At 42.4% G+C, this 16,469-nt stretch overlaps 1 protein-coding gene across 1 annotated transcript in view; it reads left to right on the forward strand.

The window, feature by feature from the left end:
* Positions 1 to 16,469, forward strand: part of SH3KBP1 (SH3 domain containing kinase binding protein 1) — a 362,585-nt gene that overhangs the window by 133,700 nt on the left and 212,416 nt on the right. Inside the window, exon 3 of the mRNA XM_049766785.1 lies at positions 12,253 to 12,376. Coding sequence (XP_049622742.1) covers positions 12,253 to 12,376 — 124 coding nt within the window. The remainder of the gene's footprint in view (positions 1 to 12,252; positions 12,377 to 16,469) is intronic.

A 16,469-nucleotide genomic window follows, 5' to 3' on the forward strand; every position in this document is an offset into this window, starting at 1 on the left:
TTTCCTTAGATTAATGATCTTGGAGTTGCTGCGTGGAAATTTGCATAGCACCCTACAGCTCTGAGAAATGAAAATGCCCAGCTGTCTAGAAGCTGTAATCAGGAAACGAGCATGAAATGGCATTGTTTTGTCATGGGCTTGGGCTAATTTATTCTTAACAATCAAGTTATTCAGGATGGAAATGTTTATGAAACATGATCCACCAACCATGAAACAGGTGCTTTTTTTTTAAAGGTTCAAAAATCAAGTATTTCTTTCCTTGGGAGCAACTTTCCAATCATTGCCCTGATGCAAGCCACTTCTGAAAGTTTCTTCTCCACTCATTTCCCGTCTCTGTTCTAAATGCCAGTTGACCCTTCAGAATGAGAGAAGGGCAGTGCTTGCAGTTAGAAGGTATGCAGGTGGAAAGAGGTGTGACCAGCAGGAGCTGGACATGGCTTCAGGAACGTATGGGCCATAGCTCTCACCCAGCCCTCTGTTACCTATGCATACACCCTCTCAGAAATCACCCTCTTTCTGTGTAAGAGAGATAATAAACCTTCTTACTTAGTATGCCATGAACATTGAATGTGGTACTCCATGTAAACCCTTAACTCTTGCTCATAGTATGCATTCTACATAATTACAAGTGAATTCCATATTTTCAGAAGACCTAGGAAAAGAGAGAATCGTATTTTATTTTGGCTTTGGTTTTTTTTTTTTGTTTATATTTTTTAGTTTTTTTGTTTTGGGGCCACATCTGCCAGTGCTCAGAGGTTACCTGGCTCTCTAACCAGGAATTACTCTTTACAGGCTCGGGTGACAATGTGGAATGCTGGGGATCGAACCTGCATTGGTTGCATGCAAGGCAAGCACCCTCCCTGCTATATTATTGCTTTGGCTCCTATTTGGTTTTGTTCTGTATGGAAAACAATGTAATATACTTGAATTTGTATATTTGTAATTATATTTCTATTTTCCACTAGATTACTTTTCTTAGATATAGTTGTGACTAAAATGATAACACACAATTAGACACTCTCACTTCTATCATTTATATCTGGTGTATAGTAGGTACCTAGCTGTCCTTCCAGGAATGATGGAATGATAGTAAAGACTGACATCTGTTGAGTGGGGAAGAAATATGGTTGAGACCTTTCCTTACCCTTGAGGCACTCTCTAAGTATATGAGAAAAACTTATGGACTCACTCTTAGAATCCAGGGGTCAGTGATTGAGATCCCAAAGAAGGGCCACAGGCATGCAGACACTGCTTTAATCATCAGAGCTGTAAAAAGATGACAGAAATGGTTGTCGGACCTAAAGTCTTCCTTCCTTTTTCTCCTTAAGAACAAGCTGTTGACTTTACATGTGATCCAACAATACTTTCATTTGAGATATTCTTGCCTCATAGATGGGTTAGGTCTGATGCTACAACAAAAGCTTTTCTGGCTTTTCAAGAAGACACCAATGTTGAAAGTACCCACCAACGTCTTGGGGAGTTCAATTTGAGATCATATCATTAACCCTTTAGGGACATAATGAGAAGTTCCCAGGATGTTTAAATCCTGTTACTTGCACCCAAGACACCAAGTTGTACTTTGTATATATAGAATACAAAGTATATCCTACTTTCAAAAAAGCTAAAAGTACTATAAAATATTAATATGAAATCTTAATATTATTACTGTAAGATATTTAAGAATTCCCCTATATATGCTTATTTGGTTTGTTGTCATGCTAAGTATAACATGTGTAAGTATAACCATATACTTATATTTCAATAATTTCAAAGCAGATAATTGAAATAACCAGTTGATTATTGGCCCACATGATTTGCCAAACATTTCAACTTTTTATCTTTGAAGCTTTGTTTTTGCTTATATATCCTGCCATCATAATGGATCTAACATTGGGAAGGATATAACCAAACCATGTTTGAACACAATGTTAACTTCTTGGTTGTATGCCAGAAAATAATAAGAGTCAGTAGTTCATTGATTGGGAATATTTTCTTGATTAAATTTTATTAAATTTTGTATTACTGACATAGGCACATGGTACCAATGAAAGATTATATAATATATATTTTCCCTTTCTTTTAGCCACCCTATTCTTCTACCTGGAGGCACCTCATTATCAGATTGCCCTTCAGTATTACACAATGATGTGTATATGTAATTTCACACAAATGCAACTCTACATTATCTGGTATTTCTTTTTTAACTTAACCACATGTCTTGGTGATATTTTTTGGTGTTTACAGACCAGACTCCTTGTTGGAGAGGGTTGGGATTTGCCATAACTCATGTAACCAATTCTCCACTGACACATGTTTATATTCTTTCAGTCTTTTGCTAATTTAAGCAGTGCCATAACCATAAATCTTATACTTAAGCTGTTTGCACATATTTGTAATTTAAGTGTCTAGAAATGGGAGCATCGAGTCAAAAGTCATAGTCATTTAGCATTTTGATAATTGCCACATTGTGCCCCAGAGAGGTTGTACTGATTAATAAATCAGTTTATGTTTTTAGCAGAAAGGATGAGTGGTACATAGAGGCACAGTACAGTCCTGCCAAAATTAGGAACTAAAGAAATCTTTCTTGAAGTACTATGATTTATAATACTGTTAAAGTTGTACATGAAGTACCACAGCAACCACTACCCGCTTTCTTGCACAAGGTCCCAAAGTCCCTCCTGCCACACATACACTCTAGTTCTCTGGACCAACTCTCTAGCTCTGGCCTTTGCCACTTAGGGATAATCTTTACCCTTTGCGACATATTACTGTGTATCTTTAAATCCCCCATGTAAGAGTGATCTTTATTTTTTCTTTCCCTTTCTTTCTAACACTCCACATGACACCCTCTTGTTCCATCCATATCATAGAAAATTGCATAATTTTGTCCTTTCTTACAACTTCATAGTATTCTATTGTGTATGTATCTCACCACCCGTTCTTTTGTACTTGGGCATAGAATTGGCAATTAGAATTCCTCCCTTTCTTCCATTTTATTTACTATGTTATACATAATATTTTCTAGAATGCATCACTCCTTCTGTAACTGCTAGGTGACTTTACTGATTTTGAATGTCAGTTATTCTCACTCAAGGCATGAACAAGCCTTGCTTGTTTTTAAAAACGACTCACTGCCTGAATTTTCTTCCCGCATTTTCTTTCTGTTGCTCTCAGAGCAGATGTACATCATACGTGAGAAGTTGGTTGTAAACTGGTAAATACTGGTTGCAGGATTGACATGAATAGCAGTCAATAGTTCATTGATTGGGACTACTTAGGAATATTTGGGTATATTTAGACACTGAGTTCTTTTTTTTTCCTTTAAGAAAAAATTTTAGGGGGCCAGAGTGGTAGCACAGTGATAGGGTGTTTGCCTTGCACATGGCTGACCCAGGACAGACGAGAGTTCAATCCCCGGCATCCCATATGGTCCCCCGAGCCAGGAGCAATTTATGAGAGCAGAGCCAGGAGTAATCGCTGAGTGCCGTTGTGTGTGACCTTCCCCCAAATTTAATTTACGTAATCACCATGATTTACAAAGTTAGTCATGACTGAGTTTCATGAGTTATTCATGACATGAGTTTCAAACATACACATTTCCAGAACCAATCCCTTCATCTGCTGCCCTCCACCAATGCACCTTGTCCCCTTATACTCTCCCAGTGGATTTTAATGGCACATTTTAATGACACATGTGTTCTCTTTCCTGTCCTATATCTTGAATTCTGGCAAGCTTCCTACTAAGTATCAGTTCTTCTGTTTTTCATTTCTATTGACTTTGGGTACTTGGTATTCCCCAATTATTTATATCATGTATATGTGGGAAATCATTCCATGTGGAGCGCTCTCCCTTTGACTAACTTACGTGTTTGCGTTCTTTACTGTTACAACTTAGGGCTGAATTGAAAATACTTCTCTTCTGTTGTAGTCCTCTGGCACCAATACTCTGCTAAATTGACCATTCATTTGGAAAATTCTCACGAAGTGTCCACTAAAGGATGTGCAAACAGTATTGGCATCTTTCGATCCAGCGGTCAGAATCCAGCTCAGAATTTCCCCCAAACTGATCATTTTGAACTGAGCATCCTGGTGAAGGGCAGGACAGGGACAGTACTGGAATGATCAGGGGAGCGCTGATGGCTTTGAGTGTAAGTGGGGGCCACTTTCTATGTGTTCACATAAACAAGGTAGATTTACAAGGATTGCTGACTGATGATTTTTTTTCTGAAAAATGAGGCAATAAGTCACATAAATTTGGGGACTTGGGCTGGAGTGATAGTACTGTGGGTAGGACACTGGCCTTGCATGTGGCCAACCTGGTCCTGTGAGCCCACCAGGAATGATCCCTGAGTACAGACAGTGTTAAGAGTAAGCCCTGAGTCCCACTGGGTGTGGCCAAACCCATCATTCCCCCAAATTTCAGAGACCTCTGATCTAGATATTTAGCAGGACCTAACCATAATACCAGCTGTTGCGCAGGCCATTGCTTTGCTTGCTCTGAAGCTGTGTTATCCTTTGGGACACAAACTCAGCATCTAGCTGTTAGTGAGCTCTTTGTAATATTCTTTCCTGCCCAGCAGGTCAAAAACTTCTTGTCTGGGCTTATGTTATCAGTGACTCTTCAGAGAGAACAACACAGTTACCTGGTATTCCAAACAAGCAATTGAATGTTTAGTTAAATACATGAAGATAGGAATCTTGCATCTTAAAATAAGAACTTAGCTTTGAGCTCAAAAATATCCTTGGTGTATTTATAATGCTATGTCACAGTGCTTTTCTAAGTGGCAGAAAATTCTTTAAATAGAAGAATCCATGTTGACCAAGATATCAACATGGTGTCATTATGTAATATTCAGGTGCAATTAGAAATGTTTCCAGCATTGGAAAAAGAAACTGAATAACAAACACCGGTGTGCCCGCTACCCAATGTTATGAAGAAGTAAAAGCACACTTATTGCATGTATACTTATTTTATTCCCCCCAATTCTCTCTAATGAAGCTGGTGCATTTCGTGGTTCAACAACTCTGGGTGTTTTTTTTAATTGTGGTAATGAGATACTTAAAAAAAAGCAACAGACTTTCACATACAGCTGAAACTCCCCTGGAAATCTGTTGCTTTCAGAAAACTTGCTGTGTCTATTCAGTAGTTTGGAGCCTGTCAATTCTAGACTGACTAGCCTTTTATGAAGGGAGCCCGATTCAGGGAAGGCAATCTCTACACTGAGGCAGTGCTCATGGTGCCCCTCTCCTCAGAGTCCCCTTAGCACGGGGAACGTTGGGTGGTGGGGGGAGCAATTTGTTATTCTTGGATGGGTTCTGTCTCTATTCAGAAATCCTGAACTGTAGGTTTAGTGGGTTTGTTTTTGATGATTCCCTTTTATCTCCCGTCAATGAAAATTTTCCCTTAGTGGGAATTTTGCAGAAAGGTTTCCCATGAGTTAGTTTAGGGGGCACATCTATAACCCTGTGGCCATATGTCGCCCCCAAATGAGCTCCCTTTTTCTGAAGGAACCATGCCTAGGTTGAAAGAGTAGCTATCCAATGATGCTTCCTTCTACACTCTGTTTCCACTCTGAGCCCAAGGGACTCATTCCCTTGGCTTTCCAACACTGAGAAACTTGGCCCAGGGTCCTGGTGAGTCGAGGAGGCGTGGAGCTCCCCCTGGTGTTAGTAACACCTGCTTCTACTCTATGCTCTTTGCCTGCACTGCTAGTGGCAGGGGAGAAGGAAAGTGTGTGTGTGTGTGTGTGTGTGTGTGTGTCTAGTGGCAGGGGAGAAGGAAAGTGTGTGTGTGTGTGTGTGTGTGAGTGTCAAGGACAAAAGGCAACAGGGACATAGCAGCTTCCCTTGGCTGCTTGTGTCAGATGAGACGCTCCTGGTTTCTGCCACCTGGGAGAGCACCTCTAACACATTTTGCTTGTCCATCCCCTGGATGCTGTCTTGGGAACTTTCTCAGCTGCAGTGAACACAAAAACATCCAGGCACTGTCTTTACATGGTATGATTTTAGCCTTCTGGGACAAGATACTAATGCTTGTTGATTTAGAGACAGAGGTGTCTTTTGATCTTAGCATTTTAAAATTGCTCTTTTAAGTTGAAATAGAATACAATGAAGGGCAGAAAGTTTAGAAATATAGTTCAGGAACGTGCATAACATAAGAGAGAGGATGTGAGATAGAAGGTGAGAGTGTAATGGACTGAGTACAAACTTTGTATGCAAGATGCCTGGGTTTAATGCCCTAGAAATGATGGTCTGGGCATCACCAGGAGTGATCCCCATGCACTGAACCAGGAGTAGGCCTCACACACTTCTGGGTATAGCCCAAAAATCTAAAAGGAAAACAAAGAGCAGGTTAGTCGATTGTAGTTGTGTGTGCGCTGGTGTGACCATTACACTGATCAACTTAGACAATATTTTTACCCTTCAATTAGGCTTTCTTGTCCCCCTCCTAGTAATCACCTTTCTGGGGTGACAGTGAGCTGAAGGCCCCCCCACTTTGGGTTCTGCCTGGTTGTCAGCTCATGAAGTGTGGGACTGTGTGGGTCCATGTGTTTTGCGCTGCCAGTTATGACTATGTAGTTCTTTTGTGTCTGCTAACAGTGGTAGTGAAACATCACTTGTACCACTCTCCACCTCACTTTCTGGACCTCTGGGTACCGCTGCTATGGTACCAAAGCTTTAGATTTGTATGAGAGGTAGAGGAGAGTTTCCCGGAGGCTTTCTGGACTGCATTTCCTACAGGCTGTCTGCTTCATGCCTGGTGATGCCAGGACTGGTTCTCTCCATTCACCACAAAGCCTTTGGCAGAACTTGTGTTGGTAAGAGTCATAAAAGATGAAAAGAGGCCCTTTCTTGGGACTTGACTGTGTAGCATTTGGTTCATTGAAAGCTAAAGTGAACATTCAACTCAGCTGCTCCCCCAGCGCCTGTGTTGTGTGTATATGTTTGTTTGTTTGTACGTGGGGGGCAAGAGGGCCCTACAGCCAGCCCTGCCCAGCCCTGCCCAGCCCTGCCCAGCTCTTCACAAGGCCAACTCAGCCTTTGCTCAGTGTGGCTGCTGTTTAGGTAGATAGGCTGCTAAATGTGTAGGGAGCATTTTTGCTAGGGTGGCGTTATTGAGGCTTCGAGTCAACGATGCAAGCGAGCTATCATGGTGTTTCTGGAAGCAGACATGGTCCCTTCCCCCAGTGGTCCAGTGGCACAGTGTGGTTATTGTTGCAGCAATTAGATTGTGTTGCTTTTCTTTGTGCTCCTGTACATGCCGAGGGAACTGGATTTCCTGTAGTGCCTGAAGAGGTTTGCCAATGCCCACACTATCTTTCTTGTGGTATTTTTAAGCAAGTAAAATCATTGCTGATTTATGTAGTTGGGCATGCATGGATTTCTCTAAGCTCTTGCAGCCTAGCGATAGGGACTGGGTATGGCTTCTACCATTGGAAAAGTAGAATCTAGGTTGTTTGGGGCCAGAACAATATTAGAGCAGGTAGGGAGCTTGCCCTGTATGCAGCAGGCACAGGTTTGATCCCTAACACCCCAGATATTCTCTCGAGCCCTGCCAGGAGTGATCTTTTTGCACAGAGTCAGGAATAAACCTTGAACATCATCAAGTGGGACCTTTCCCCACAATTACAGTAAATAATAATAATAATAATAATAATAATACTAAAAAAACAAGGGCCAGAATCATAGCACAGCAGGTAATTACCTTGCATGCTTCCAACCAGAGTTGGATCCCCAGCATCCTATATGATTCCTCAAGCCCCACCAAGAGTGATTCTTGAGTGCAGAGCCAGGAATAACCTGTGACCATCACTGGAGGTGGCCCCCAAACAAACAAACAAAAAGTAAAGATTCTTGGTACTACAGTGTCCTATAAGAATTTCTAGGTGCAGCGTTGGAGCACCTGCCAGGTATCCCAGGTGTAATGCTGGAAGTCCCAGAGCACTGCCAGGATGGCCCGAGGGACCCTGCACACAGACTCTAGCACATAGGCTTCCCAGCAGCATCTCCTGGATCTCACTCACATTGAGCACTTGCTCTGGATGGCCGACAATCACTAGAAGGGGCTCCTGGGCCTTCTAAACACCTCCTGGCATCTCCTAAAATAAATAATAGTAAAATGTATAATTTATGATAGTGTGTGACCATCACCTCTGTTTTTAAAACCTTTTCATCACAGCAAATAGCACCTCTGCAACCAATAACCTTTGTCTCTCTGAATTTGCCTCTTCTCTGCGCTTCCTATAAGAGAAATCAGATCATCTTTGTCCTTTTGGGTCTGACTTATTTGATTTAGCACAGTGTTTTCTATATTTTTTCATGTTGTAGTTTTATACCTCTTTAAAAACTGAATGTTATTCTTTTAGATTTGTATGTATGGAGGCCCCATACCTGGTGGTGCTCAGAGGCTACTCCTGACTCAGTGCTTGGAGTTTCTCCTGGAAGTGCCCTGAGGACCATGTAGTATGGGTTATATTAATGGAGCATCCTGTATGCAAAGCATGTTTTTAGTCCTTTGAGCTATTTACCTATCTCTGAATGTTATTCTATAGTATGTATATACCATCTTGTTTATCCATTTGTATGTATGTGAGTAATTCAGTGGTTTCTATCTTTTGACTATGAATACAGTAAATATTAGCTAATACATTTTGGGGGTAGTGAGCCATGCTTGTGATGCTCAGGGCTTTCTCCTAATTCTGCATTCAGGGATTACTCCTGGAAAGCTTGGGGGACCATATGGGATGCTGGGGATTAAACACAGGTCAGCTGTGTGCAAGACAAGTGCCCTCCCTACCCACTGTGCTATTGCTCTGGCCCAATAGAGGCTTCTTAGACAGGAACAGAATTATTGTATCTAGTGGTAATTTTATGTGTACCTTTGTAAAGAACCATTATTTCACACTTGCTACCCCATTTCGAATTCCTACCACAGGGGGCTGGAGAACTAGCTCAGTACTTATGCTTAATGTAGAAGGCTCTCCTTTTATCCCCAGCCCTACACAGGCACCTGAGCACCATTAGGGGTAACTCTCGAGCACTGAGCAGGAGTAGTTTCTGCTCAGTGTGGGCCCACCATGCTTCTCCCACCAAATTTCCACTAACCATTGTGCAGTGGTTCCAAATTCTACACATCATTATCAAACTTGTTTTCTCTTTTCAGATTCAAGCTCTTTTAATGAGTATGAAGTGCTGTCTTATTGTGGTTTTGATTTGAGTCTCCCTAATGGCTATTGTTGTTGAGCATCTTGTTATGTTCTTACTAGCTATTTGTAGAGCTTCTTTGAAGAACTATCCAGTCAAGTGTTTTTTTGTCTGGAACTTGTGTGTGTGTGTGTTTTTAAGGTGTTTGGGGAGAGGAATGGAGAGGAAGATTGCTGAAGTAGAGTGATCTGGGTGCCAGATTACATAAAGGAGTTAACACTGAGTTTTGAGTTTTACACTGATCTGTGTAAGGGGCTGAGACAGCCCTCAATCCCGATACCCAAAGAAGGAGTAGGTTGGAGGGAAGGGTTTATGTTTGGGTGGGACAGCATGGAGCCTGGAATATAGCATGTCTTCTCCTCACAAGCATTGTTTGGTTCATGGAAACACCAACTTTAAGGGAAATGGCAGATTACAAAAGCAGGTCCTCAATTAAGTCAGTTCTTTCAATGTTGAATAGGAGCTTTCTTGTCATTCATGTTGCAGTGAAGTAACATAGAACATATATGAGCTATTTGAGAGCCTGTTGGACCTGGTCATTTTGTGTCCACAAAATAAAGTCTGTTCCTCTACAGAATGCAGCTAATGATGACTGGGCCTATTTTTATTTTTTTAACAGGGACCACACCAATTGTGTTTAATGTGTAAGTCTCTAACCCTGCAGGCTATATATTTTGTTTGTTTGCCTGCTTTTGGGTCACATCCTGCAGAGCCCAGGGCTTATTCTTGACTCTGTACTCAGTGGTCACTCTTAGTAGGGCTCAAGGAACCATATGTGTATCCGAGATCCAACTCACCTTGGCTGCCTGTAAGGCAAGTGGCCTGCTTGCCTGTACTATCTCTCTAACCCTGTGTGGCCTTTTAAAGTTTTCTCCTCTTCTTGCACTTTTTCAGAAGTCACTTAGGAAATGTTCTCATCATTGCACTTGTATAGCCATCAATGTCTGTCTCAGGGAACAAATAAATCAGTTTTGGATGCATTCTTCTCTTAAGACTGATTTCTCAGCCCTATGCTCCAGCTCTTGCTCGGCCAAATTCTTCTAAGTTTGTGGGTACTGCCGGGAAGTCTAAGAAACACTGTTGTTGGTGACTTCCAAGGCTTCCTCCTGTCACCATCCTAGTCACCTCAGTTTGCCCCTTCTGCACTCCTGTGTCCTGCCTGGCTCCCCGTGCTTCTCTGAAGAACACCATAGAACAATTGCCAGTTGTCTTCTTGGACCATGTTGAATGCAAGCTGGACATTTGCAAGTGCAGTCATAGCATCCTGCCTGGGAAAGTGGGGCATGTGCAAATGTTTCCCCCACCCCAAAAGAAGCAAGTGTTGAGAGCCAAGCACCCATGTTGTCTTGGTTGCTTTTCCATGAGAGCTGGTACAGGTTGGCAGGCCTGGCTGGGGAAGCAGCCCATCCGGCGGCTCAGGGAGGCAATGTTTGCAGATTGTGCCCGCTTCCATCTGCCTGTGAGGCTGCAGAAACCTCCGGCAACTGCTATTCTAGCAGGTGCGGGGCTTTTGAGGTGGGTGTCCATGCACATGCGTGTTGTGAGGACCCAGAGCGCCAGCTGCAGCTCCACCCAGCCAAGCACCAGCCACAGTGGTGGGTTTCCGGTGGGGCCCAGGGGCCAGGGTGGGTGAGGCTGGGGTGCACAGAACCAGCAACTGGGGAACTGGCATCTGTAGTTGACACTTGGTGTGTAGGAAGTTCTCAGGCAGGGGCCAGATTTTGACTAGCTTTTGCTTGTTTCTTTTACATGGCCTTCTTCTGCCCAGGTGAAATGTTGCCCCTCCCTCAACCTATCCTTCCTCTTCCCCTTCATTTCACAGAAGCAGTGTCTATTTCTTGCTCTGAGTTCCTTCTAAAAAAACAACACACACACATTTCTTAGCCTGGAGCTCTTCCAAGTGCTTTTGGTCCAGCCCCTGATCTCTGTATTTTTCTTAAGTCCGTGTGATCTTAGACTGAAAGATCATGAATTTCAGCTAAATACAGGAACATTTGACCCAGGGGTTTGGCCAAGATCAGAAATGTCTAGTCCTATTTTGTGTAAATGACTAGTGCTGCAGGCTGTTCATGCTTTATCAAAGAACTGTGGAAATGATCAGGCTTCCCAGGAACTAACAGTTCAGTCATTATATTTAGAACAAACAAACAAATAAACTTGGGGATGGAGAAACAGGATGGGGGTTATAGTGCTTACCTTGCACATGGCTGACCTTTTTGATTCCTGGCCCCTATTTGGTCCCCTAAGCCCTTCTAGGATTGATGTCTGAGTACAGTTGGGTGTGGTCCACTCACCCCCCCAAGTCCAGACCCTTATATATTGTTGCAAAGAGGCACCCCCAAATCAGACCTTTTGTATAAGGGGACAGATTTTTTAGCCTTTTATCACTGTTCCAACTACTAAACTCTACTGTAGTTAAGCATCAAAGCTGCCAAAGAGAAGACTTAAATGAATGAAGGGGGCTGTGTTGTAATGAAACTCTTTGTTTATTAAGGGAGGGAGCAGTAGCTCACTGACCCTTAGATGAGAAGAGCAGACTTTATTTTAGGTGGTCATCCTAATGTTTTTCTTTGCCAGCAGAATTTGATAACTGAAAAATGAGCTTTCATCATATTCTTTTGGGTGCGGGGGTAATTGGAAGCACCGTGGTGATGTAGAAATCCTCCTCCATGCTACATTTCTGTCAGGAAGAATAGAAACCATAGTGCTTTGAAGAGGTTACTCTGCTTAGCCAAAGCTTCTCATCATTCAAAGAGTAGAACAGGTTGCACTTCGAGCTGCCTGGTGGCCTTGAGTCATACATTCTCTTTCTGGTCACTGGTATGGCGAAGGTCACACACTTGCTCTCCCTCCCCATGCTGAACATCGTTCCATTTTATATGACTCAAATAACTGTAAGGACAATAGGCTATGAAATATGGGAAGTGAAGTGAAACCATCATGTTCATTGAGATCAACTATGGTTCATTTCCAGAAAACTGAAGCTCAAAATTGTCAAAGACACATTCTGAAATTCCAGCCCACGATCTTGTGTTTCTCTCCTCACAGGAAATAAAGAAGGAGATGAAGAAAGACCCTCTCTCCAGCAAAGCTCCAGAAAAGCCCAGGCACGACATAGCCAGTGGAAATGCTTTGCTGTCATCTGAAACTATTCTGAGAAGCAACAAGAGAGGTATGGAAAAGGAGAAGGAGTCCCCGCCCCAGCACACACACACACACACTCACATTAGTTGGAGACATTTTATTTTTGGATGCCTTTTGAGTACATATACTTGGATACAGGCACACACACAGCAAGTAACAATATAATCACACAAATAAAGGGACATGGTAAAAGCATTTCTTGACCCCAGGGATAGTGGATTGAATTTGTAACTGATGATTTCTCTAGGACTATAGCTTTCGCTTTCACATCTATTTTTATGATTGAAATGCTGTGGTGCAGGCTAAGCCAGGCTCTTTGTACTTCTTGGTGGATTTTATTAGATATGCTCCCTCCCTGAAGCCCCCTGAACAGAGTCCCTGTTTTTTGGTGTTTATGAACCGGAATGTGCAAAGCCTCGGCTCACACCGCCTAATCAGATAGGTTTTCAGGTCTGAGCTTGTTGGAGCTTTCTCCCCAGACCCTTCTTAGTGCCATCCTTGTCTGAAATGATCGGAAAAACACTTAACTTAGGTGTTCGCCTGTGTTTGACTTTCAACCAGATCTCAGCTTTCCCCAGCCTGCTTACTATGTATCAGCACTGAGCATACACCCTGCATGCGGATGTCATGATACCATTGAGCAACCGACTGTGTACTGGTTTATTACTTCCTTAGAGATACATATAGAGCCTTTCCAAAGCAGGAGCAGGAAATGTATGAGCAAGAGCTCTAGTAAAAAAAAAGGCCAGTTTACATAACTATGGGGGCATAACAGATAATCTTTCATAAAATTTAGACAGTGTAAGAATTTGTCCAGTAAACTGTCCATTGATCATAGAGTTGGAGACATTAGCTTTATGTCTCTTTATCTTCCTGCTTCTTTCTCTTCCCCCCTAGCTGCCCTGGGTTGCATTTCCGTGTATGAATTATTCAGATTCAAGATTGGCTGGAAGCCCATTCTTGTTTATAGCTATACAGTTTTTTCGTCTGTCTTATTTTTTTAATTCCTTCCTACTAATGCAGGGGACTTCCCAATTTGAGAATGAAGAGTTCTTTGTCATACAACTACAGTTGCATGGCAAGCATCTCCTGCATTTTGACACCTGAGTTACAGAACTCACAAGGCCATCTCTCATTGGAATTAGATTTAGTGGTCACTTTGCCTCTGTTTCTTCAAACCCCTTTCTGAGACAAGTGGCTGGTATACCTCACAGTGTTTCGTAGGTCAGTGAGATGAGGAATTAAGTCCACATTGATGTAAATCAAGTCTTTTGTGCCAGTCCTGTTTTTATATAGTAAAGAGGCAAGAAACTGGGTGCTTTCCTTGCATGTGACCAATTTGAGCTTGATTCCCAGCACCTCATATGGTCCCCCAAGACCTCCCAGTAGTAATCCCTGAGCATAGAACCAGAAGTAAGTCCTGAGCACCACTGGGTGTGGCCCCAGACAAACAAATTAACCAAGAACTTTAAATCAACAAAGAACACTAACTTTTCAACTTATTGCCTCATTACATGAAAAATATTGCCTTCTAGTTCTCCATGCTCATTTTTTGGGGAGTTTGGGGCACAACTGGAAATAATCAGGGTATTACTCTTGGCCCTGCACTCAGGAGTTACTTGTGGCACTGCTTGAGAAATGATATGGGTTGCCAGGAATTGAACCTGGTTTGACCACATTTAAGGCAAACACCCTACCCCACTGTACTATTGCTTCATCCCCACAGGATTTCATTATGTAACCAAAATAATGGCATGAAAAGGGCTGGTTTTTTGCCCTATTTTTGCTATGCTTCCACCTTAGATCAGCAGCTTTAACTATGAGCAATGCTTCACCATTAAATAGTTGACTTCTGAAATCTGCCAGGTACTCAGAGAACTTAGAACCTGTGGTGTTCTGTAAGTATGGAACACATAACAAAACGGGCCATTTTTTTCCTGTCCCGGGCTTCACACTGACCCTTGGTCACCTGGGCTGACATAAATCTTGAGTTGAAGGGAAGCATTGTGTCCCAGGGCTGGTGCCGCCCTTGGTTCTGCCCCTGCCCATCAAGGCTGGCCGTGCCCTACTACTCCTTATAATGAACAGCAGGCCAGATTGATTGGTCTTGTCAGGCCCGATAAATAGTTCATTGTGCTTAGCTCAAAAGCTACATTTTTTCCCACCCCAAATCAATGAAAACCCCCTTTTTCCCTTTCAACAAGGATCAAAGGCTAATCTGAGGGATGATTCTATTTACTTGTAAACACTTCCTTCCAACTAATTTTTCAAGTTTTATGAGTTATCGGAAGTGAGTAAAATTTCTTCCTTCCCTTTGTTCCCATCTTGGATTTTTTTGTCTACCACTATTTGTTATGGGGGGAGGTAACTTTTAAAGCTGAAATTTTAGGAGCAGCCTTTTTTTGATGGACTAACATGGGATCTTTGAGGATATGAGTCTACCTGATGGACTCTGGACTCTGTGAGAATGAATGGAATTAACATATGCTTGTTTTCTTTTTTGTTTGTTTTTGTTTTTCCTGTGAGGTTAGGGAATCTATACAGGCCTCACCCAGGCAAAATATATGCTCTACTGAACCACATATCTGGCTTTTTTCTTCTAAAGTCCTTATCATTTGTTACCAACTTAGAATGGATTAAACAAAGAAACATCAAAATCTATTTGGTATTGGCAGTTCTGACCTGGAACCCTTTCGTTGGGTCCAGAACTTGTGATGGGTTTAGCTGAAAAAGTTGGTCCAGAACTGTCCCATAGTTTTTGCATTTGAGGTCATAACTTTGGGACAGTGACCAGTAGGTTGTAGCACATCTCAGCACGGGATGGGCCCTCCTTTCCCTGGTACTTGAATAAGATCAAAAGATAAAGATAACTCAAAGTTGGAAGGAAGCTATTCATAACCACTTTTTTTGATGTTTGGGGCCACACCCTATAATGCTCCTGGGTTACTCCTAGCTATGCACTCAGAAATTGCTCTGGGCTTGGGGGACCATATGGGATGATGGGGGATTGAACCAAGGTCTGTCCTAGATCAGCCATGTGCAAGGCAAATGTCCTACCGCAGTGCTATTTTCCTGGCCCCTCATAACCAAAAAAAAAAAAAAGGCCAGGACTGTGGGAATTTTAGTTTGGGGACCAATAAGTTTCTGTTTTCAGCTTTAACCTTTGCAGATTACCACAGAGTTGATATCAAGAGGTACAAGAATGACGTTGTGGGATCCTCATTTGGTGAAAGTGTAATTGAAATGGATCTCCAGCTGCTGTGGTAGCCTTCAGTTCGTGTTCAGACCTGGGACTGTAGTAGCAGTTGTGATGCTTCTACCTTGGTCCTATCTTTGGTCAGGATCCAAAATAGAGCAAAGTGCTTCCTGTTTAAAATAAGCCTTTCCTGAAGTGTTAAGTCATTTTTTGATGTGGAGCATGAAGGTTGGCTACTCTCCTGTTATCTCAGTCTCCCATATGTTGACATTTTACAGCCCAAACATCTGCATGTTATCCTTGAAGTCAAATGTCATTCTCATGAACAGGACAGAAAAGTGTTGCCTGTTTCCTTCTGAGAATGATTGATTCTTCTGCTTCTTTATCATTGAACCCTTAGAGGAGATTCATGGGGTCTTGACAAGGTGAGATTGGTTTCAAAAACATTCAAACTCCTAATAAAAGTAAAATTGACCAAAATGGTCTTTATTTAAAAAAAACACATTCCCAAATAATTTAAATGTGTTCTTGGAAGCGAGTCATTCATTCATTTGAATAGGGACTGATGGCCTTTGAATTAAAGTGAAAAATTTGATTTTTAGAGGGTTTCCCTATTAGCTTGGTCATGTCCAGGGGAAGCATCCAGGCTATGATCCGTAACCTCCTGGCCTGTGTGGGGAATAACTTCGATTTCAGGGCTTCAAGTCCTTCTGAGTGTATTTTTTTGATTGTTAGCAATCCTCATAGAAAGTTGCCTCCCTCTCACTACCTCCCCATCCCCAGCTGCCTCTCTAATTTTGGAAGTTGTTCTTTCTTCACTTGGGGGTGTATATTAAGGAATGCTCAGTGATAGCCATTCGCTGCATGTCTCTCTGTGATGCTCCTGGCTGTGTGCTGGCTGGTGGGGCCGACCCAGAGCCTCACA

This window comes from Suncus etruscus, chromosome X (genome assembly GCF_024139225.1).
Source record: "Suncus etruscus isolate mSunEtr1 chromosome X, mSunEtr1.pri.cur, whole genome shotgun sequence".
In the NCBI taxonomy this organism is placed as follows: Eukaryota; Metazoa; Chordata; class Mammalia; order Eulipotyphla; family Soricidae; genus Suncus; species Suncus etruscus.